The sequence below is a fragment of the Mobula birostris genome, chromosome 20 (genome assembly GCF_030028105.1).
Source record: "Mobula birostris isolate sMobBir1 chromosome 20, sMobBir1.hap1, whole genome shotgun sequence".
NCBI lineage: Eukaryota > Metazoa > Chordata > Chondrichthyes > Myliobatiformes > Myliobatidae > Mobula > Mobula birostris.
In genome coordinates this window covers 54,046,994-54,066,946 of record NC_092389.1, presented here as the reverse complement: position 1 = coordinate 54,066,946, position 19,953 = coordinate 54,046,994, and the positions used below count along the sequence as shown (strand labels likewise).

Sequence of the window (19,953 nt, the reverse complement as noted above, 5' to 3'; positions counted from 1 at the left end):
GACAATGTGCCGTGGTTCTGTAAGGTCATAGACAATTATTTCACTGACTCCACGTGGGTGGTTTACGACTGGCTCTTTGCAGTTTTAACTCCGTTCCTCCCTTTCGCTGGGATCCTGCTGCTGAACGCTCTGACAGTCAGGCACATTTTAGTGGCCAGTCGGGTCCGTAAGGGGCTGAAGGGTCAGAGCAAGGGGGAGAACCGCAGTGACCCGGAGATGGAGAGCAGGAGGAGGTCTGTGGTTTTACTCTTCACCCTCTCCGGCAGCTTCATCCTGCTTTGGATGACATTCGTTGTAAATGTGATATATTATCAGGTCTCAGGAAAAGGATACGATTTCAATGATTCTGAACGGATCTTTCATTACGTCGCTTTTTTGCTGAGGAATTTCAACTGTTGCACGAACACATTTATTTATGTGCTGACTCAGTCAAAATTCAGGGAGCAGGTGATCAGCGTGGTGAAATACCCGGTCACCTCTGTGTTTCAGTTCATTAATAAAGCAGCCTGCTGAGTACAAGCCAAAAGCGACCGCTCTGTCTCCTGTCCAAGCTCCAGCTCTTCACGTTCATCCCCTGATTTTCCAGGTGTTATTCCTGGACAATTATCCCATCGACCGGCAGCTCCGGACATTAACATAGTGTGTGTGTTGGGGGAGGGGATGGCGGGGCAAAGCACCGTCCTGGAGGTACAGTATGTCATTGGTTGTGCCAGATGTCAGTCAAAGAACCACTCCGGAATGCTGCACACCCATTGGTCTGTAGCTATGCCCATCTATTCCCATTCCCGCCTGCCAACCTCACAGACCAACATTCCCAGAAATCGACGGAGGTCAACTATGAGGCTGGTTTTCTAATCCAATGTCAATCACACCAGTCTCCGCCTTCCCCCTGAAAGATTGTCTAGCGTGATGAAATAAACAGCAGATAAACAGCGGTTGACACTCGAGCTACTAACTGGTCTGGAGTGTGGTGTAGAGAACTGTGAAATACGATGGTGTGATTGATAAGTTCGTGGCCTAAAGTAGAAGGACTCAATTTTAGAAAATAGAGCACATTTATTTTTTTTCAACATAGTCCCCTCCTACAGTTACACACTTATTCCAGCGGTCGCGGAGCATACGGATCCTTTCTTTGTAGAAGTCGGCATCTTGGACCTCCAGAAGTGGTCCACAGCAGGGGTGATTGATAAGTTCGTGACCTGGGGTAGACGGAGATGAGTTATTAATTTCAACTTTCGCCAATAACCACGCAAAGTACTTTACTCCAGCAAAAACGATAGAGTTTAGGTCGTGAAACACAGTGCTGTGAATTGAATTACAGTCACTCATGTAAATTAAATAAAGTTTTTAAATTAAATCTCTCAACCCCCAAAGATGGTTATGATTTGATTTCTTTCAGCTTGCTATGCGTCACCTTGAAGCAGTATGTGTTGAGTTGTTTCACAATGACAAAAGCTACACGACACAGAATGAGGTTTTCCAACACAACGTAAGAAATAATTAAGGACAGTATGACCAATTCTACGTCGTGTCGATCTTATTCCTTCCCCGCTTGTTCTTACCTCCTTTCTCCCTTCTGCTCAACAGTTTTGTGTATTCTGTAAAGGTCTCTCCCCTTGTGCCCATATCCCACCAGTCTTGACAGAAATGCAGAATTGTTAACCCTACAAAGCTCTTAGCTTCTGATTTGCTGAGTGGAAGGTCTTTATCCACAGCTGAACTTTTAACAGCATTTGTAACTAAAGTTTCAATCTGTTCATTCCCGTCAGCACCTCCGTATACAGGGACCCACAAGACGGGGACATATAATCCAATACTGTGAACATGAAAACCATAAGACTAACTTAATGGTAACAAATACTACTGTATATATTGATAAATGGTTGTTAATTTGTTATTTTATCGTTACCTGTAGTTCAGCCTCAAACACAACTACTCAAATGTTCCCAGTTAAATTATCTTTCGATTCTTCTGCAACAGTGCTTAACATATCATAATAATATTCCTTAATATACTGATGAACCGACAGACTCTCAGGCATAAAATAATCTTTAGACTTTACTAAACTGTGTGACCTAAAATCAAGTAGTCAGAGGCAGAACCAGGTGGGGTTTCATAGAAGATGACAGTGGGACACATTGCATAATCCAACAATCTCATCTTCTCAGCCTGATAAGATCCCTGCCACCTAAACCTGAAAACACCGTTCGTGTGATGTTACCAACAGTCCTGTAACAAAACTTCAACAAAATCAATACTTTGCCCCCTCAAGTTAATCCAGTATGTTAACACGGTGGTCCCCAACCACCGGGCCGCAAAGCATGTGCTACCTGGCCGCGATGAAATGATATGATTTGGCGATATGAAACGATATGAGTCAACTGCACCTTTCCTCATTCCCTGTCACGCACTGTTGAACTTGAACAGTAGGGTGGCCAACTGTCCCGTATTAGCCGGGATATCTCGTATATTGTGCCAAATTGGTTTGTCCCATACGGGACCGCCCTTGTCCCGTAATTCCCCCGCTCTGGTAGAGCGTTCCTATGAAACTGTCATTAAGCCGAAATGGCGCAAAGCGAAGAAGCATTTACCATTAATTTATATGGGAAAAAATTTTCAGCGTTCTCAAACCCAAAAAATTACCGACTAAAACATACCAAATAACACACAAAACCTAAAATAACGCTAACATATCGTAAAAGGAGGAATGATATGATAAATAAACAGCCTATGTAAGGTAGAAATAATGTATGTACAGTGTAGTTTCACTTAATAGAATCGAAAAGATTACACCAAAACCGATTTGTAGAAAAATATCGGCACCTACACGCATACGAACGTCATGTATGCTCACGTCACGCATGCGCACACACGTGCACGCGCAAGGCCTTATGGACATGGTAGTCTTCCTAGAGGTAAACATGCGTCCCGTATTTGACTGCTACTTTTGTCCCTTTTTTTGGGAGTGAGAAAGTTGGCAACCCGACTTGAACACCCCACCCCACCCCTCCACACCGCCCCCCCCCCCACCTCGGCCGGTCCGCAAGAATATTGTTAGTATTAAACCGGTCAGCTGTGCAAAAACGGTTGGAGCCCCTGTGTTAAAATCAACAGCAATCTCCGTAATTGTAGTCGTCCCATTTCAACAAGTAAAGTCGAAACACGGGACGACCTTACTGCATCACAGCACAATCTGAAAGGTTACGCTTGTGTCTCATCCAAACATTTTAATGTTGAAGATGAAGCTGATCCGTAAACCACACAGCTAAAATCAAGCAGCTCACACACAAAATGCTGGTGAACGCTGCAGGCCAGTCAGCATCTATCGGAAGAGATACAGTCGATGTTTCGGGCCGAGACCCTTCGTCAGGAATAACTGAAAGAAGAGATAGTAAGAGATATGAAAGTGGGAGAGGGAGGGGAGATCCGAAATCACAGGAGAAGACAGGATGGGGAGGGATGGAGCTAAGAGCTGGAACGTTGATTGGCAAAAGGGATACAAGGCTGGAGAAGGGAGAGGAGCATGGGACGGGAGGCCCAAAGAGAAAGAAAGGGGGAGGGGAGCCCAGAGAATGGGCAAGGAGGTATAGTGAGAGGGACAGAGGGAGAAAGAGAGAGAAATAGACAAAAGGACAAAAGGGGGAAAACATATAATAAATAACTAAATAAATAAGGGATGGGGTATAAAAGGGAGGTGGGGCATTAACGGAAGTTGGAGAAGTCGATGTTCATGCCATCAGGTTGGAGGCTACCCAGACGGAAAATAAGTTGTTGTTCCTCCAACTTGAGAGTGGGTTCACCTTGACAGTAGAGGAGACCGTGGATAGACATAGCAGAATGGGAATGGGATGTGGAATTAAAATGTGTGGCCACGGAGAGATCCTGCTCTCTCTCTGGCGGACAGAGCGTAGGTGTTCCGCGAAACTGTCTCCCAGCTTGAGTCGGGTCTCGCCAATATATAGAAAGCCGCATCGGGAGCACCGGACGCAGTATATCACCCCAGCCGACTCACAGGTGAAGTGTCGCCTCACCTGGAAGAACTGTCTGGGGTCCTGAATGGTGGTAAGGGTGGAAGTGTAAGGGCATGTGTAGCACTTGTTCTGCTTACATGGATAAGTGCGGGAAGGCGATCGGTGGGAAGGTATAAGGGGGACGAGTAGACAAGGGATTCGCGTAGAGAGGGATCCCTGCGGAAAGCAGAAAAGGGGCGGGGTGGAGGGGAAGTTGCGCTTAGTGGTGGGATCCCGTTGCAGGTGGCGAAAGTTACGGAGAATTGTATGTTTGACCCGGAAGCTAGTGGTGTGTTAGGTAAGGATAAGGGGAACCGTATTCCTAGTGGGGTGGAGGGAGGATGGGGTGGGTGCAGATGCGCATGAAATGGGAGAGATGCGTTTGAGGACAGAGTTGTGGGTGGAGAAAGAGAAGCCCCTTTATTTAAAAAAGGAAGACATCTCCTTCGTCCTGGAATGAAAAGCCTCATCCTGAGAGCATATGCGGCGGTGACGGAAGAATTGCGAGAAGGGGATGGCATTTTTGCAAGAGACCGGGTGGGAAGAGGAATAGTCCAGACAGCTGTGAGAGTGCATAGCCTTATAATAGATATCAGTAGATAAGCTGTCTCCAAAGATTAAGAGAGTAAGATCAAGAAAGAGGAGGGAGGTTGCGGAAATGGGCCAGGTAACCTTGAGGGCAGGGTGAAAGTTGGAGGCAAAGTTAATGAAGTCAACGAGCTCAGCATGCGTGCAGGAAGCAGCGCCAATGCAGTCGTCGATGTAGCGAAGGATAAGTGGGGGACAGATACCAGTATAGGCTTGGAACATGGATTGTTCCACAAAGCCAACACAAAGGCAGGCATAGCTGGGACCAATACGGGTGCCCATAGCTACACCTTTAGTTTGGAGGAAGTGGGAGGAGCCAAAGGAGAAATTATTATGAGTAAGGACTAATTCCGCTACACGGAGGAGAGTGGTGGTAGAGAGGAACTGGTTAGGTCTGGAATCCAAAAAGAAGCGGAGAGCTTTGAGACCTTCCTGATGGTGGATGGAAGTATACAGGGACTGGACAACCATGATGAAAATAAAGCGGTGGGAGCCAGGGAACTTAAAATTACTGATAACAGTTACAGCGTGAAAAGTGTCACGGATATAGGTGAGAAAGGCTTGAACAAGGGGGATACAACAGTGTCGAGGTTTGCAGATATGAGTTTTGGTGGGGCAGGAGCAAGCTGAGACAATAGGTTTGCCAGGACAGGCAGGTTTGTGGATCTTAGGTAGGAGGTCGAAATGGGAAGTGCGGGGTGTGGGAACTATAAGGTTGGTAGCAGTGGATGGGAGATCATTTGAGCTGATAAAGTTAGTGATGGTGCAGGAGCCAATAGCCTGGTGCTCCTTAGTGTGGTTATGATCGAGGGGTAAATAAGAGGAGGTATCCGCGAGTTGTCGCTGTGCCTCGGCAAGGTAGAGGTCAGTACGCCAGACTACAACAGTACCCCCCTTATCGGCGGGTTTTATAGTAAGGTTAGGATTATTGCAGAGGGAGGAGAGAGCAGAGCGTTCAGAAGGAGTGAGGCTGGAATGCGAACAAGGTGTGGTGAAGTCGAGACGGTAGATGTCTCGTCGGCAGTTAGCAATAAAGAGATCCAGAGTAGGCAGAAGACCAAAGCAGAGTAATTAATGTTCCGTATTTCAGTGCGTTAACCGGTGTGAACCTGTTTGTGTTCATTTTGTAAGCTTCCAACGTGATGGTCATTGCACAGATATCCGTTAGAGATCAGAGACAGTCAGCATGGCTTTGTGAAGGGCAGATCGTGTCTAACAAGACTGATAGAGTTCTTTGAGGAGGTGACCAGGCATATAGAGGAGGGTAGAAATATAGAAACATAGAAAATAGGTGCAGGAGTAGGCCATTCGGTCCTTCGAGCCTGCACCGCCATTTACTATGATCATGGCTGATCATCCAACTCAGAACACCGCCCCAGCTTTCCCTCCATACCCCCTGACCCCCGTAGCCACAAGGGCCATATCTAACTCCCTCTTAAATATAGCCAATGAACTGGCCTCAACTGTTTCCTGTGGCAGAGAATTCAACAGATTCACCACTCTCTGTGTAAAGAAGTTTTTCCTAATCTCGGTCCTAAAAGGCTTCCCCTCTATCCTCAAACTGTGGCCCCTCGTTCTGGACTTCCCCAACATCGGGAACAATCTTCCTGCATCTAGCCTGTCCAAACCCTTTAGGATCTTATACGTTTCAATCAGATCCCCCCTCAATCTTCTAAATTCCAACGAGTACAAGCCCAATTCATCCAGTCTTTCTTCATATGAAAGTCCTGCCATCCCAGGAATCAATCTGGTGAACCTTCTTTGTACTCCCTCTATGGCAAGGATGTCTTTCCTCAGATTAGGGGACCAAAACTGCACACAATACTCCAGGTGTGGTCTCACCAAGGCCTTGTACAATTGCAGTAGTACCTCCCTGCTCCTGTACTCGAATCCTCTCGCTATAAATGCCAGCATACCATTCGCCTTTTTCACCGCCTGCTGTACCTGCATGCCCACTTTCAATGACTGGTGTATAATGACACCCAGGTCTCGTTGCACCTCCCCTTTTCCTAATCGGTCACCATTCAGATAATAATCTGTTTTCCTATTTTTGCCACCAAAGTGGATAACTTCACATTTATCCACATTAAATTGCATCTGCCATGAATTTGCCCACTCATCCAACCTATCCAAGGGTTCTAAGAGTAAATCTAGAAATAGTCCTGACGAAGGGTTTCGGTCTGAAACGTCGACTGCACCTCTTCCTAGAGATGCTGCCTGGCCTGCTGCGTTCACCAGCAACTTTTATGTGTGTTGCTTGAATTTCCAGCATCTGCAGAATTCCTGTTGTTTGAATTATCGGCCTGTGAGTTTGACGTCAGTGGTGCAGTGGTGGGTAAATTGATGGAAAGTATTCTTAGAGATGGTATGTATAATTATCTGGATGGACAGGGTCTGATAAGGAACAGTCAACACGAATTTGTGCGTGGAAGGTAATGCTTGACATATCTTATTGTATTTTTTGAAGACGTTACTAGGAAAGTGACGAGGGTAAAGCGGTGTTTTTTGTCTTTATGGACTCTAGTAAGGCCTTTGACAAGATTCCAGACGGAAGATTAATTAGGAAGGTTCAATCGTTAGGTATTAATATTGAAGTAGTAAAATGGATTCAGCAGTGGCTGGATGGGCGACGCCAGAGAGTGCTGGTGGATAACTGTTTGTCAGATCGGAGGCCGGTGACTAGCGGTGTGCCTCAGCGATCTGTACTGGGTCCAATGTTATTTGTCATGTACATTAATGATCTGGATGATGGGATGGTAAATTGGATGAGTAAGTATGCAGTAAGTATACTAAGATAGGTGGAGTTGTGGATAATGAAGTAGGTTTTCAAAGCTTGCAAAGAGATTTAGGCCAGTTAAAGGAGTGGGCTGAAAGATGGCAGATGCAGTTTAATGCTGATAAATTTGAGGTGCTACATTTTGGTAGGACCAATCAAAATACGACATACATGGTAAATGGTAGGGCATGAAAGAATGCAGTAGAACAGAAGGATCTAGGAATAATGGTGCATAGTTCCCTGAAGGTGCAATCTCACGTGGATAGAGTGGTGAAGAAAGCTGTTCGTATGCTGGTCTTTATAAATCAGAGAGTTGACTATAGGAGTTGGGATATAATGTTGAAATTGTACAAGGCATTGGTGAGGCCAAATTTGGAGTATTGTGTACAGTTTTGGTCACCGAATTATAGGAAAGATGACAACAAAATAGAGAGAGTACAGAGAAGGTTTACTAAATTGTTACCTGTTTTTCATCACCTAAGTTACAGAGAAAGGTTGAACAAGTTGGGTTTTTATTCTTTGGAACGCAGAAGGTTGAGGGGGGACTTGATAGAGGTATTTAAAATTATTTGGGGGATAGATAGAGTTGACGTGGATAGGCTTTTTCCATTGAGAATGAAGGAGATTCAAACAAGAGGACATGAGTTGAGAGTTAAAGGGCAAAAGTTTAGGAGTAACATGAGGGGGAACTTCTTTACTCGGAGCTGTGTGGAACGAGCTTCCAGCAGAAGTGGTTGAGGCAGGTTCGTTGTTGTCGTTTAAAGTTAAATTGGACAGCTATATGGACAGGAAAGGAATCGAAGATTATGGGCTGAGTCCAGGTCGGTAGGACTAGGTGAGAAAAGAGTTCGGCACGGACTAGAACGGCCCAGATGACCTGTTTCCGTGCTGTAATTGTTATATGGTTATATAACATTTAAAAGCCTCGCTCTGGGGAAGCTCCAATCAATATTGGAAAATGAAAATTGCACATTACGGCGACCCTGTTATTACTGCACCGTTCCAGAATCTCTCTCCCTATCTGCTCCTCGATGTCCCTGTTACTATTGGGTGGTCTATAAAAACACCCAGAGTTATTGACCCCTTCCGGTTTCTAACTTTCACCCACAGAGACTTGGTAGCATTCCTTCCTTTTCTGCAGCCGTGATACTATCTCCGATCAGCAGGGACACGCCCCCACATCTTTTATCTCCGTCCTTGTCCTTTCCAAACCCTTGCACTCCAAGCAGCCATTCCTGCCCCCAAGCCATCCAGGTCTCTGTAATGGCGACCACATCATAGCTCCAAGTACTGATCCACGCTCTAAGTCTACCCGCTTTGCTCATGATGCTTCTTGCATTGAAGTAGACACATTTCAGTCTCAGCGCATTCCTTTTCCATCACCTGCCTATCCTCCATCTCACAGCCACCCCCATGTACACGTACAGTTATCCCAGAGGAAAAAAGAATCATTTCAAACAGTTCACAAAATAGCTGCTTCTACCTTAAGGAAATAGTCGGAACAACGTTCAGTTTAAATGTATTTATAGATTTCTTAATAAAGGATCTGTAAAAAAAAACAATGTTGAGATTATTTACTCCTCCAAATGCACCGACACACGGCATATATTATTAATGGTTCTATAAATGAACAACTTTGAGATTCGTCACAACCCAAATCCACGGGCACCCTCAAATCTTTGCGCACCTATATGCGCCGACACGCACTTAAATCTACATACAGCTCCAAACCTATACGCACACCCATATCTGTGTGGGCTCTTAAATCAACACGCACCCCGACTATCCGTGTGCACACACTCACACAAACTCCTAACTCAGTACACAACACTAAATACCTACACACCCCTAAATCCGCTGACACCCCCACAGGACCATTAGATTATCCCAGAGTAGGACTCATTTCCCACCGTTCGACGAGTAGCTTGGTCACATTTAAATAATAAGGAGAACAGATATCAACGTTCAAGGTGCATTTATTCTTCTATTTCCATAAATCGGACAATTGAGATTTGTTAACCAACCACCCGCACCCCACAACCACCGACAGACCCAAATCCGGTTGCACCCAGAAATATGCGCACAGATCCAAAACAGCACGCGCTCCTCAATACCTGTACAACCCCAAATCAGTGTGCGCCCCAAAATCTGCGCGCACCCTAAAACCGACTGACAACCCCACATGCTTATCAGATTATCCTTGAGCAAAAATAATTTCAAACACTCCACAACCCCACTTGGAGTATTGTGCTCAGTTCTGCTCGCCTCACTACAGGAAGCATATGGAAGCCATGGAAAGGGTGCAGAGGAGATTTACAAGGATGTTGCCTGGATTGGGGAGCATGCCTTATGAAAACAGGTTGAGTGAACTCGGCCTTTTCTCTTTGGAGCAGGGGAGGATGAGAGGTGAACCGATAGAGGTCTATAAGATGATGAGAGGCATTGAACGTGTGGGTCGTCAGAGGCTTTTCCCAGGGCCAAAATAGTTGCCACAAGAGGACACGGGTTTAAGGTGCTGGGGAGGAGCTACAGAGGCGATGTCAGAGGTAAGTTTTTTACAAAACAGAGTGGTGAGTGCGTGGAATGGGCTGCCGGCAACGGTGGTGGAGGCGGATACGATAGGGTCTTTTAAGCGACTTTTGGATAGGTACATGTAGCTTAGAAAAATAGAGGGCTATTGATAAGCCTAGTACTTACTAAGGTAGCGACATGCTAGGCGCAAATTTGTGGGCCTAAAAGGTCTGTCTGTGATGTAGGTTTTCTATGTTTCTATGTTTCTAATTTTCGAAAATTGCAGCCTCCAGCTAATGAAAATCAGTAAGAAGAAAGTACGAAACTTAAAGTGCATTTATTCATAAAGTGTCGATAAAAGAAACAATCTTGAGATTTGTAACAACCCCAGATCCACCGAACCCCCAAAGTGCGTGTGCAATCCCACGTGCCCGTGTAACAGCACATTTGAGGACACTTCCGGAATCTGCGCCCATCCCCAAATCCCTGTACATCTACAATCGAGCTGCAAATCCAATATTCACAATTCGCTATCCAAGAGATAAAAAAAATATTTCAAACAGTTCAAAAACACCTTAAAGAAGTTGTAAGGACAAAGTGCATTTTAATGTACATTTGAAGATTCATTCATAAACTATCTACAAATGAAACAATTCGTCACCCTTCCAAATGCACCGATGCCATGGAAATCTGTGTGCAGCCACATGGTCGAAGACACGCCCCTAAATCTACGCACATCCTCAATAAGAGTGCACGCAAACTCATAGTGCACCCCAAACCCGCTGACAAACCCACATTGGATTATCTCAGAGAAAGAATCCTTTGCAGCAGTTCTCATAATGGCTGTCTCGTCATGACAAACATAGCAAACATACACAACAGATCTGTGTGTCGTCTCAAATCCATTTGCACCGCCATGTTCGACAACACTCTCATAAATCTGGGTACACCAAATCCGTGTGAACCCGATATTCAGGAACATACCCCTAAATTTGAGCCAATCCCAAAAGGAGTGCGCGCCCCAATCCCGCTGCCCCGCCGCACATGAACATTAGATGGTCCCTGAGCAAGAATTATTTCAAACAGTTCATAAAATGGCTATCTCAGCATTAAAAATCCGCAAGTAGACCAAAATTGGTGTGCAAGTCTTGATAATTCGAGACACGCAAACCTGCGTGTAACCCCAAATCCGTATGCACCCTATATTCGACAACCCACCTCTAACTCCCTGTGCATTCCCAAATATACGCACATGGTCAAATAACAGCACAACGCAATCCCGCTGTCAACCCCACGTGCACATTGGATTATCCCAGTGGAATAAAAGAATCAAAGAGTGCACAAACCGAGCCATTAAAAAACACGCGCTGAGGTCAAAGTTCAGATTAAATGTATTATTAACGTATCTATAAATGAAGCACATCTGAGATTCGTCACAGCTCAAAATCTGTAGACACACCGTTGTTGCATTGTGAATGCCTGCAAAACACAAATCTCAGTGTAGTAGAAGGTGACATGTTCGGACTTTAATAGTAAAGTTAATTTCATATTTGAGCAGAAACAGCAACACAGAGACGCAAATGAGCATGGGTCTCACACAGTCCCAGACTCAGTTGTCATATTAAAACACACACCGTCACTCACATACTCACAAACACCATTGGTAGAAGCATAAACACCTGCACAGTAACACACACACACACACACACACACACACACACACACACACACACACACACACACACACAGACACACAGACACACACACACACACACACACACACACACACACACACACACACACATTCAATGGCATAAACACATAGACAGACAATAACTGATATACACACATTGATAACTGAACATTTTTTCTCCTCCTCTTCAGCTCTCCGTTGAGTTTCATGGCTCTACGGTGTGTTATTATCAACACATACTCACCCCCACCCCACCCAGCTTAGACTGATGAGATTGTAATGCATGGAGAGGATTCGGGGTGGGTCCTGGTGAGGTTACACGCTGTTATTATTAATACATTCTCAAACACCAGCTTAGAGGGCTGAGTTTTTTGCAGCTATGGAATAGGGTTAGGGTGGGTCCTGGTGAAGTTGCAGGGTGTTATGATTCATCCATACTCGCCACCAGCTTTGCTGAGTTTGCATGCCTTGGAGTAGAATTAGGGGTTTGTCCTGGTGAGGTTGGTGGTGATATTGTTTATTCATCACCACAACAGATATTTACTCGGTGACCCTGTCGGTAGAGACCTCCACACACAAACTAGATCACGAATTTATAATTGGAAGGGCATTGATAACAGTAGGCGATACAACAGAATTTCACAAGCTGTAATGACATAATTTACTCCAATATTCTTGTGTCTGACAAATGACGCCTTTGACGTACATATTTACACTGGAAGCACATATAACTCATGCGACAACTCAGACGGTTCTGACAACTTTTTGAGAGCAACTAATCAACACAAATGATGAAAAGTATCTACGAAGAGAGATCCAAATGCCCACGGTTACTGTTGTGAGGGCTGACACATTGACAGGCAGGGAATGTAGGGAAACCGATCATACAGAGGGAGTTAGGATCCATTGAATGTGACGTCATGATTGGCACAGACACTACAGGCCGAACGGTCTGTTCCTGGGCTTTACCTTTCGCTGTTCCATGTGGATGTAAGACAAACGGAAGGAAGCGACGTTCCTGTTCTCAGAGCAAACATTTGTTTCAATGGTGATGAACATCGACATGTTTCCGACCCAGGACAAAGTTTGATATACCTCTGGCACCCTGAGGAAGGTGAATGATAATCAGGAAAGAGGGATAGATTTCCATTCAAAGCAACACGATAAAACATTAAAGGAACTCAACAGGCCAGGTAGCTTCGATGGAAAAGAGTATTGTCTACGTTTCGGGCCGAAGTCCTTGATCAGGACTTGAAAATAAAAAGAGAATTCAGAGCAGGAAGGCGGGGGAAGGGTAGTGAAAAAGACGTACCGTGTGGTAGGAGATAGGTGACAGCGGGAGTGGGACAGGGGTGAAGATAATTCGTGAAGGAGACAAATGGTTGGAGAAAGAAAAGTCTGATTGGAGAGGGTAGAGGTCATGGCAGAAAGGGAAGGGCGAGAACCACAGGGAGTTGATGGGCAGAGTGAAACGGGAATGGGGGAATGGTGAATGGGCGGGGTGCGCATTAACCGAGGTTAATCAGTGTTCATGGCATCAGGTTGCTACCAATCCAGACGGAAAAAACGTGTTCCTCCTGCATCCTGTGTGCCTCATCACGGCAGTAGACGAGGCCATGGACTGACGTGCAGGAATGAGAATGGGAAGTAGAATTGAAATGTGTGTGTTGATTTGATTTCCAGCATCTGCAAATTTTTTTTGTGCTTGTGGTTAGATTCAGATGAGGTGCGATCGGAATTGGTGCAGAATCAGAGCGGAGCGGCCGTTTTACTCTCAGTCGATCTGCTTTAACAATTCCTCAATTGTTGGACAAAAGTCACACGGTGACAAACAACAGGTGATAATCTGGGTCTGATGGCATTTAGAACAATGTTCCCTTTGCTGGATGAATACTACTCCCAATTTACAGCCCTGAGTACATCACATTATCTATTACTATCTGTCACTGTGGAGAATGCACATGTCTGACGTAATCGGTTTGGAAATAACTTGAAAATGTTTATTTCTCAATCTGTTGAAGTCTGCCCCTGTGGACTCGCTAAATGGTATTAAAAACCCAAGGCTTATGATGCCTTAGCATTTCATTCCGAGAGATCGCCGGTAGTACAGCGGGTCGAATCACTGGGCAGAGGAAATGTCTTCAACGTTGGATAGTTACAGAAGTGTGCAGAAAATTTTGTACGTGTTTATTGCCGTCATTGGAGTTCCTGGTGAGTGACTGGAGTTCATATTTGGTGTTTCTGTGTGTTAATCGGTGTGGACTGTTTATGATCATTTGACAAGCTTCCAACTTGATGACCATTGCACAAATATCCGTCAGAGATATCGAACCTGTCCATTTGAAAGCTGATTTTGCATATTTAATGACAAACGAATCAGATTGTCTGTCTCTCCTCCGCCACAAGCGTTCGACTCGGACGTTTTTTTTCGTGTCTTTAATGACGCCTTTTCCAGAGTAGTCCCAGTGCAGCTCTCTGACTGGATGGGCTTTGATGGGAATTCGTCCAGATTTATATCCGTGTTGGAGAAAGGCACTTTCCCCCGAAGATGGGACTGGGAGGGATTTACATTGTGAAGTTCACTATTTCTGAGGAATTGATCAGATTGACCATCTGGTCCTGTGTTTTACGTTTCCCTTTGGAGACTATGTCAATCGGATTCCACTGCCCGTTGTTCAATAATTGGGTTTGATCACCTCAGTCAGTGTCCACAGACACCCTGAACTGTTTTCCCCAAGTGCACTGCGCTGTAGAATTGATGTAAATCACTTAATTAATTAGTTCAGTAATGGAGCCATCAGCTTTTGTTTACTAAATTGAGCCGGCTTTCCCTTTGAGATCCATCGTAAATTGGGGCATCATTTCATCCTGAAGAAGGGTCTTGGCCCGAAACGGTCAGTGTTTGTTCAATTGCATAGATGTTTCTTGGGCTGCAGAGTTCCCCCAGTAATTTGAGTGTGTTGTTTCCCTCCGGATGCCCCAGGCCCACCTGATGCCGTGTTTCTCGTGGTCTGCTCAGTCACGGCTAAATCAGTGTAACCGGTTCCATCAGCGATGGAATCAGAATTAGCACCGATCACTGTCGTTCATGCAGCTCGGTTTTAGCACCGACGGTTAGTCACACAACGTTTTATTGGCACAGTGAGGAAAACAGTTCAAATATATTGTGATCCGTGTCAGATGTTAGATTTGCAGCCGTTTACACATTCTCGCACTTCTGTTCTTTAGCCGAAACCCGGTCCTGTCTTAATTCCCGGAAAGTCTGCTCAGTAATGCCCAGTCTGCTCAGTAATGCCCAGTGCCTGTTCTCTTGTCTCGCTCTCTGTCTCTGTTTGTCTGTCTGTCTGACACTCTCTCTCTCTCTCTCTCTCTCTCTCTAGTGAATTTACTGGCGATTGTGATCCTGTCCCGTGGAAAGTGCGGCCTCTCTGCCTGCACCACTCGCTACCTGGTGGCCATGGCAGCGGCCGATCTACTGACTATTGTCTTCGAGATCATTTTGTTTCGAATTAAAAAATATTATTTCATGTCCAGTTTTCTAAAAATTACCCCCATGTGCAGCGTTATCAATGTACTCAGGTACGCAGCCACAGACTGTTCTGTCTGGTTCACCGTTACTTTCACCTTTGATCGGTTTGTCGCCATTTGCTGCCAGAAGCTGAAAACAAAATATTGCACCGGGAAAACTGCGGCTGTGGTTCTAACAACAACCGGCGTACTGTACTGTCTGAAAAACATTCCCCGATACTTCCTCTGGGAACCCAAAGTGATCATCGACAATGTGCCGTGGTTCTGTAACCTCAGGGACAAAGTTATCACTGACCCCGGGTGGGTAGCACAGGCTTGGGTGGAGACTGTTTTAACTCCGTTGCTCCCTTTCGCTGGGATCCTGCTGCTCAACGCTCTGACAGTCAGGCACATTTTAGTGGCCAGTCGGGTCCGCAAGGGACTGAAGGGTCAGAACAAGGGCGAGAACCGCAGTGACCCGGAGCTGGAGAGCAGGAGGAGGTCTGTGGTTTTACTCTTCACTCTATCGGGCAGCTTCGTCTCACTGTGGATGACACTGATCGTAAATTTTATATATTATCAGGTCAAAGCAATGGGTTTCAATTTCAATGATTCTGAATGGGTATTTCACAATTTCGGCGTTTTGCTGAGGAATTTTAGCTTGTGCACGAACACAGTTATTTACGCAGTGACTCAGTCGAAATTCAGGGAGCAGGTGATCAGCGCGGTGAAATTTCCGATCATTTCTGTGCTACAGTTGATTAATAAAGACGCGCCCTGAGCGTAACCCAGATATAGCTTCAATGTATCCAGTCCGGGCTCCGGATCTTCTCATTCACCGTCCAGTCTCCAAGCTATTATTCCGTGGCGGTCGTCTTATTGACCGGGAGCAGCAGTGCTGTGGACCGCGAGAAAATGGAGGGTGATAGGAAAGTGCTTGCAATAGAGAGACGTCTGGGATTGGCTGAGTGGAGCGCTGGAGTGCTTCGTGGGGGCTGAGTAAAGAGAGATTGAGAGATCGTGAAAGATTGTTGCGTGTGTGTGTGTGAGAGAGAGAGAATGAATGTGTGTGTGTGAGTCTGTGTGTGTGTGTGTCTGTGTGTGTGTGTGTTTGAGTGTGTGTGTGTGTGTGTGTGTGTGTGTGTGTGTGTGTGTGTGTGTGTGTGTGTGTGTGTGTGTGTTTGAGAGAGTGCTGAGAAGGTTTACGAAGATGCTGCCAGGAAAAGGTGATCTGTGTTATAGGGAGAAGGTGGCCAGGCATCAAACTCAGTATGCTTGTCACTAAACCCAATCTCATCTTTAACATAGAAACATAGAATTATAGAAAATAGGTGCAGGAGTAGGCCATTCCGCCCCTCGAGCCTGCAGTGCCATTCAGTACGATCATGGCTGATCATCCATCTCAGAACCCTGTACTTGCCTTCTCTCCATACCCCCTGATCCCTTTAGCCACAAGGGCTATATCTAACTCCCTCTTAAATATAGCCAATGAACTGGCCTCAACTGTTTCCTGTGGCAGAGAATTCCACAGATTCACCACTGTCTGTGTGAAGAAGTTTTTTTCTCGTCTCGGTCCTAAAAGGCTTCCCCTTTATCCTCAAACTGCGACTCCTCGTTCTGGACTTCCCCAACATCGGGATCAATCTTCCTGCATCTAGCCTGTCCAATCCCTTTAGAATTGTATACGTTTCAATAAGATCCCCCCTCAATCTTCTAAATTCCAGACAGCGTAAGCCTAGCCGATCCAGTCTTTCATCATATGAAAGTCCTGCCATCCCAGGAATCAATCTGATGAACCTTCTTTGTACTCCCTCTATGGCAAGAATGTCTTTTCTCAGATTAGGGGACCAAACCTGCACACAATACTCTAGGGGTGGTCTCACTAAGGCCTTGTACAACTGCAGTTGCACCTCCCTGCTCCTGTACCCGAATCCTCTTGCTATGAATGCCAGAATGCTATGAATGAACTCCTTCACAAACCTGCCCCTATACATAACCTGACTTCTAATACCGCAAACCGCAGTCATCAAACCTAAATATGTCCTCCCACTGTCATAGTCCGGTCCGTGAAGTCCGCGTTCTGGTTCACGGTCCGCTCCGTGGAATACGGACTCCGGGTCTTCCGGCTGTCCCTTGTTTCAGTTGGGCTTAATCAGTGGCACCCGATGCTTGTCTTGGAGATGGGAATATAAGCGGTCCTGGGATTAAACCTCAAACATGTGTCTGGAGCCACGCCTGCAAGCTGTGTCTGGAGCGTCGCCTGCAACCTGTGTCTGGAGCGTCACCTGCAACCTGTGTCTGGAGCGTCACCTGCAACCTGTGTCTGGAGCGTCGCCTGCAACCTGTGTCTGGAGCGGCGTCTGCAACCTGTGTCTGGAGCGTCGCCTGCAACCTTGTCAAGTTCAACCACCGGAGCGAGACCAGAGCCTTGCTGCGTCAAGATAAGGAACTGTCTATCGTTGAGTTGGAACCGTCTCTGTGTCCATCTCTTCGCTAAGTAGGTCAACCCGTTCGCTGTTACCTTAGTGTTGGGAATCGTCTCTGTGTCCACGCCTTCGCTAGGTAGATCTGGCCGTTTGCCGTGACCTAGTACTAGGAACGGTTTCGTTGGGTTCAGCATTCTGTGTATGAGTCCCGTCTCCACATCCTGTTCCCAAGGAGGGGTCCCGGCTTTGTGTTCCATGTTCTTGTCTCTCAAGTCCAAGGCTCCCTGTTCCCGCTCTCTGGGCCGTGTTCCTATCCTCACCAAGACTAAGTCAAGGCTTCAGGGTTTGTGTTCAGAGGTTCCTGTCTCCCAAGACCACGTCATGTCTTTTCCCAGTTCCTGAGATCGAGTCCGAATCAAGACCCAGGGTCTGGGTCCTTGTCCAGTCTCTGGCTTGGAGTCAGAACCCAAGCCTTGTCATGTCCTCACCTCGAGGAAACCAAGCCTCGAGGAATCAAAGCCACGAAGAACCCACGCCACGAAGAACCCAAGCCTCGAGGAACCAAAGCCATGTCCAGTCCTATAGCCACGACATGTCCTCGCCTAGTTCCGGGGTCCGAGCCCGAGTCGAGACCCAGGCTCTGGGTCCCTGTCGAGTTTCTGGCTTGTAGTCGAAACCCAGGCTCCTACTTACCAGTTCCTTGTCCTGGTAACGCTTGGCTAGCCAATGTCTTAGCCCAGGTCTGTGTTCTTGTCCCAGCTTCTAGTCTGCATCCAGCTCCTCGTCCCTAACTCTAGTCTCTAGTCCTGTTCTATTCCTAGTACTTCAGTGTCTGTGTCCTGCATTTAGATCCGCACTCAGCGCCTCCTATTTTGACAGAACGAACCAGCCATGCATGGACCCAGCAACGCAGACACTGTCCTCTAACTCTCGTCATCCTGGGTTCCCTCCTGACTGAATACCACCCACTCACCCGGGTAGTCCTTAGTCCTGGAGAGCCGGGTTTGGTCGCCCGGAGGCTCCCATGGGGGGCGGGGGGTGGTACTTTCTTGGTCTGGTACGTGATGTCCGAGTTCCTGTTCACGGTCCGGTCCATAGCTGCAGACTCCGGGTCTTCCGGCTGTCCCTTGTTGAAGTTGGGCTTATTCGTAGGCACCTAATGCTCGTTTGGGGGCTGAGAATATAAGTGGCCCTGGGTTCGAGTGTGGTTGCTGGTTCGTCTCGTCAGTATCCCGTCCTCGCTTCCGTGGGGTAAGTCAGGCCGGCTTTGCCGTGACCCTGCGGCTGGATATGTCCCTTCCTGTCCCGGTCTCCGTTGGGTAAGCCAGGCCGTCTTTGCCTTTACCCTGAGGCTGGACTGTTCCCTCCCCTTCCCCTTCCTTCTGACGCCTCGCCTGCTGCATTCGCCTGGAGCCTCGCCTGCTACCTTCGCCTGGAGCCTCGCCTGCTACCTTCTCCTGGGCCTCGCTTGCTACATTCGCCCGAAGCCTCGCCTGCTACATTCGCCTGGGGTCTCGCCTGCTACCTTCGCCGGCAACCTTGTGAAGTTCAACTACCGGAGCGAGACCGGAGCCTTGCTGTGGAAGATAAGGAAATGTCTATCGTTGAGTTGGAACTGTCTCTGTGTCCACACCTTCGCTAGGTAGATCCGGCCGTTTACCGCTACCGAGTGTTTGGAACTGTCTCGTCGTGTTCAGATTTCTGTGTATGAGTCCCAGCCCTACGTCCTTTTCCCATGGAACCGTCCCGGCTTTGTTTTCTGCGTTCCTGTCTGCCAAGACCAAGGCTCTGTATTCTGCGTTTCTGTCTGCCAAGACCAAGGCTCTGTATTCTGCGTTTCTCTCTGCCAAGACCAAGGCTCTGTATTCTGCGTTTCTGTCTGCCAAGACCAAGGCTCTATGCTCTGCGTTCCTCTTCTCCCTCGACCAAGGCTCTGCGTTCCTGTTCTCCCTCGACCAAGTCAAGGGTTCATGTTCTCGTCTTGTCCATGTGCCTTGTCCAGCCCAGGAGTAGCTCGCCCAGTCCGGTGCTGGGGTTCCCTCGTCCTGTCTAGGAGTCTCTCGTCCTTTCCGAGCCACGTCCAAGAACCTTGTCATGTCCAAGCCACGTCAAAGAGATTCGTTCTGTCCATATCAAGCCTTTGCGTTCTCGTCCTGTCCATGTGCCTCGTCCTGTGCAGGAGTTCCACCTCCTGTTCTGTAGACACGTCCGTTCCTTGCCAAGATCCTCGTCCAGAGTCCTTGCCTTGACCTGGTTTTCGGTTCCGAGTCAAGACCCAGGTTCTGGGTCCTTGTCCAGCCTCTGGTTCTGGAGTTACGTGTCACTAGTCTAGGCTCCTTGGTCCTAGTTCCTTGTTCGGGTTCAGTGTTTTTTGTCCATGTCCTAGCCCAGGCCCCTGCATCCTAGTCTCGTCCAGGGCCTGTGTCAATGTCAGCGTCCTTT

General features: G+C 47.0%; 2 protein-coding genes across 2 annotated transcripts in view; one reads left to right on the top strand and one right to left on the bottom strand.

The window, feature by feature from the left end:
- The window catches only part of LOC140184969 (uncharacterized), a 351,453-nt gene that overhangs the window by 287,991 nt on the left and 43,509 nt on the right, over positions 1-19,953 (bottom strand). The gene's annotated exons all lie outside the window — the stretch shown is intronic.
- LOC140185462 (probable G-protein coupled receptor 139) lies at positions 13,714-15,866 on the top strand. Its single transcript, XM_072238799.1, has 2 exons — positions 13,714-13,789; positions 14,959-15,866. Exons 1-2 carry the CDS (start codon positions 13,714-13,716, stop codon positions 15,864-15,866), a joined length of 984 nt encoding a protein of 327 aa, XP_072094900.1.